The sequence below is a fragment of the Geospiza fortis genome, unplaced genomic scaffold (assembly GCF_000277835.1).
Source record: "Geospiza fortis unplaced genomic scaffold, GeoFor_1.0 scaffold188, whole genome shotgun sequence".
Lineage (NCBI taxonomy): Eukaryota > Metazoa > Chordata > Aves > Passeriformes > Thraupidae > Geospiza > Geospiza fortis.
In genome coordinates, this window is record NW_005054337.1 from 2,894,725 (window position 1) to 2,897,738 (window position 3,014).

The 3,014-nt window shown below is 57.2% G+C and overlaps 1 protein-coding gene across 1 annotated transcript in view; it reads right to left on the bottom strand.

Moving 5' to 3' along the window:
- The window catches only part of BPI (bactericidal permeability increasing protein), a 14,680-nt gene continuing 11,666 nt past the window's right edge, over positions 1 to 3,014 (bottom strand). Inside the window, 7 exon segments of the mRNA XM_031058064.1 lie at positions 1 to 282; positions 873 to 949; positions 1,442 to 1,505; positions 1,856 to 1,898; positions 2,125 to 2,192; positions 2,479 to 2,646; positions 2,771 to 2,830. Of these exon segments, the coding sequence (XP_030913924.1) occupies positions 235 to 282; positions 873 to 949; positions 1,442 to 1,505; positions 1,856 to 1,898; positions 2,125 to 2,192; positions 2,479 to 2,646; positions 2,771 to 2,830 (528 nt within the window). The 3' untranslated portion in view covers positions 1 to 234.

Sequence of the window (3,014 nt, forward strand, 5' to 3'; positions counted from 1 at the left end):
CCCAGCACCAACGCCTTTATTGCTGCTCAGAGGGAGGAGGGGAGGGGGTGGCCCAGGGCAGGGGACCCCCAGCTCATGGTAGCACCGCGTGAGGCCCCAGCAGGAGGATGGGGAGTCCGGGCCAAGGCAGCAGTGCAGGACAGTGGCAGGACTGGTGGTCTTCGGCTCAGGCAGGGAAGGGCAAAGTGGTGAATGGAGCACATTTAGTGCTGAAGGGCTCTCATCACCCCATCTTCATCCCCGGGGCTGGAAGCGAACGTCTGCTCCAAGCAGCAGGAAATTCTGGGAGAAAGAGAGAAAGCGCTGGGCTGCTGCACTGCCCAGCACCCACCACATCCCTGAAGGCAGAATGGATTGGGACATGTGGCTCTGGCAACACCTGTGCCAGTTTCTCCCCTCAGTAGGCTCTGGAGGCATTTCACAGCCACACTTCATTACAGCTTTTCAGCATCCCCATTGTAACCCTGCTTTGGGGTTTCCCCAAGGCATCCCACAATAGGGGCTCTCTATGCTCCCCTGGACCTGGTGCAGCTGCTTACAGCTGAGCAGGCAGGGGCTGCATCCTACCAGGCATCACAGCATCCATCCAGGCACTGCCAGTCAGGGACAGCAGGGATTTGGGGCTGACACTGCTATAAAAAGCAGACTTAGAAACTCAGACCCCAGGCTTAAGAACTGGAGAATGATGTGGTGCCATCCCAGACACCCAAAATGCAGCCAAGAAAAGCAGAGAACTGGTTTGTGCTGAGAGCTCCCATCGATCACATCATGGCACAGCTGAGGAAACTGGATTTGGAGGCTGTGCTGGTAAGCAGGGATTTGTGGGCAGCAGGATGGGCCCCAGCTGGAGCCAGCTGCTCCCTCTCACTCACCTGGTGGAACCTCACAAGGATATTGGAGAGCTGAATCCTGTCTGGCAGCGGCAGACGGAAACCCTCACCTAAGCGGGCTGGAAAAGACAACACATGTGTCTGCATTGGGATGGGAATGGGAGTCAAGGGAGCACAGAGCACTCAGAGAAGGTGGCCACCTCCTTCCCCCAGCCCCTTCCTCTCCTCCACTGCTCCTGGGGCAGGCAGAGAAAACTCCTGCCAAGCTGCACAGAAGGGCTGCCTGTTGTGCCATGACAGCCCCCTTGGCCACTCCTGCCACCAGCCCCACTCTGCTCTGAGCTGCTGCCGAGGCAGGAGATGCAGGGATTCGGGGAGAGGGTCTGGAAAGCATTAGGATCTGCACAGGGCTCATATTTTCCATTGCGTTTGCTGCTGGGAGCCTGTCAGAGCAGCAAGAGGCTCCCTCTGCTTCACTGCCGCCTCCTGCACGCACTTTGCCCTGCATCAGCCTTGGCAATGAGGATTTAATTAGTGAGCTGGGACCCCTTGGATGGAACAACATGAGTGGGGGGTGCTCCAGCAACCCCATTCCCCCAGTAGGTTCTCACCATTAAGATGTGGGAGGAGGACACTGGAAGTCAAGTAGTTCATTATGGATTGCAGAAATTCCACCTGGGGAGTGGGGAGAGAGGGAGGAAAAGCTTTAGTCTGCAGGACAGGAGACATGCAGGTACTTGAGGATAATTCTAAAAAGAGACATGAAGCTGGGGTGTGCACACACTTTGCCAGAGACCAACAGCTTTGTCTGTTCCCACTGGCAGTGTAAGAAATGTTTGGGGTGAAAACAGCAATGGATTAGGTTCCACAACCTTTCCCAGCCTTGCAGGCTGAGGCAGGAGGTGGCTGCAGGGTCAGTGGGGGGTCCCATGTTGGGAGGCAGCGGGGAATGACTCCCTGTCGTGGCCCCCAGCAGGCTGCCAGCTCCATGCTGGGAGTTCTGGTTGTGGTCAAGGATAGCTTACCTGGAACGTGCCGACAGCTGAATCCTTCAGAGAGAGCCGGATCCTGCACAGGGACAGAAGTGGTGCTGTGGAGGATGTGCCAAGGGAGGGAGAGATTCCACCCAACCATGGCCATGCAGATCCCACTCCCTCCAGCCCCAGCTCATTCCTTCCCTCCACAGCAAGCCCACATCCCAGGCACCTTCCCATCCCCTCTCTGTCCCTGGGCACCCAAAACAGAAAGACCCCCAGCCACCCCCTGCCCAGTCCGTGGCTGCTCCCCTCTGTACCTGCCCACATCCAGGCTCCCAACTATGCGGCCGGATCTCACGTTGATGACAGCGGACACGTTCCCTGTCTGGGGAGAGAGCACAGAGCTCTGGCACTGCTCACCCCACCTCAGCCCAAAGCAGACACCCAGGGGAATGGCTCTGACCAGCTGAAACACACCACTGCCCATCCAGGGGTGTGTCTGCATCCAGCATTAAACCTGGCATTTGTCAGCTCAGGAATTGTTCACTTGGGGACACCCTCACTGTGCCTGGACAGCACCTGGGAGCTCCCCTGGCAGGATCTGGGCAACAGGACTGGGCACAGCTCAAAATCCCTTCTGCCCCATCACCACAGGCCGTGTCTGAACTCACCAGGCTGAGGAGGAATAGAGGAGCCAGGCTGGAGTTGGGAAGGATGGCATAAGCCTGGGCATCCACAATAGGCTGGAATGAGATTCCTCCTTGTCCAATAGTCAGGAATGGAGCAGTGGGAGTGGACAGCCTGAACTTCATTGGCATGTTTGGATAATTCTCTTCCAGCTGTGTGGAAGTAAGGAGAGGATGGGAATGATGGCACAAGCCCCCAGTCCTCATGGCAGAACACCTGGCACAGTGCAAAGCCTGTGTGTGCAAGAGCTGTGGCAGGCAGGGCCAGACTGCTCACCTGGGGAATCAAGGCTGAGAAGACAGAGGTGTCCAACTTGAATTCTACATCCTTTGGAATCTGCAGGGAGACGATTGTCACACTGGGGCAATGTGTTACAGAGGAGCCCATAGCGAGCCCATGGCATCCCCAAATGCTGCCATGTGTGACAGCCCAGCCCCGCCCCACAGCCCCCAGCTCTCTCTCTGGGGCTTCTCCAGGATTGCTGGCTGCTCCCAGAGCTCCTCAGCAAAGGAAACCTCTT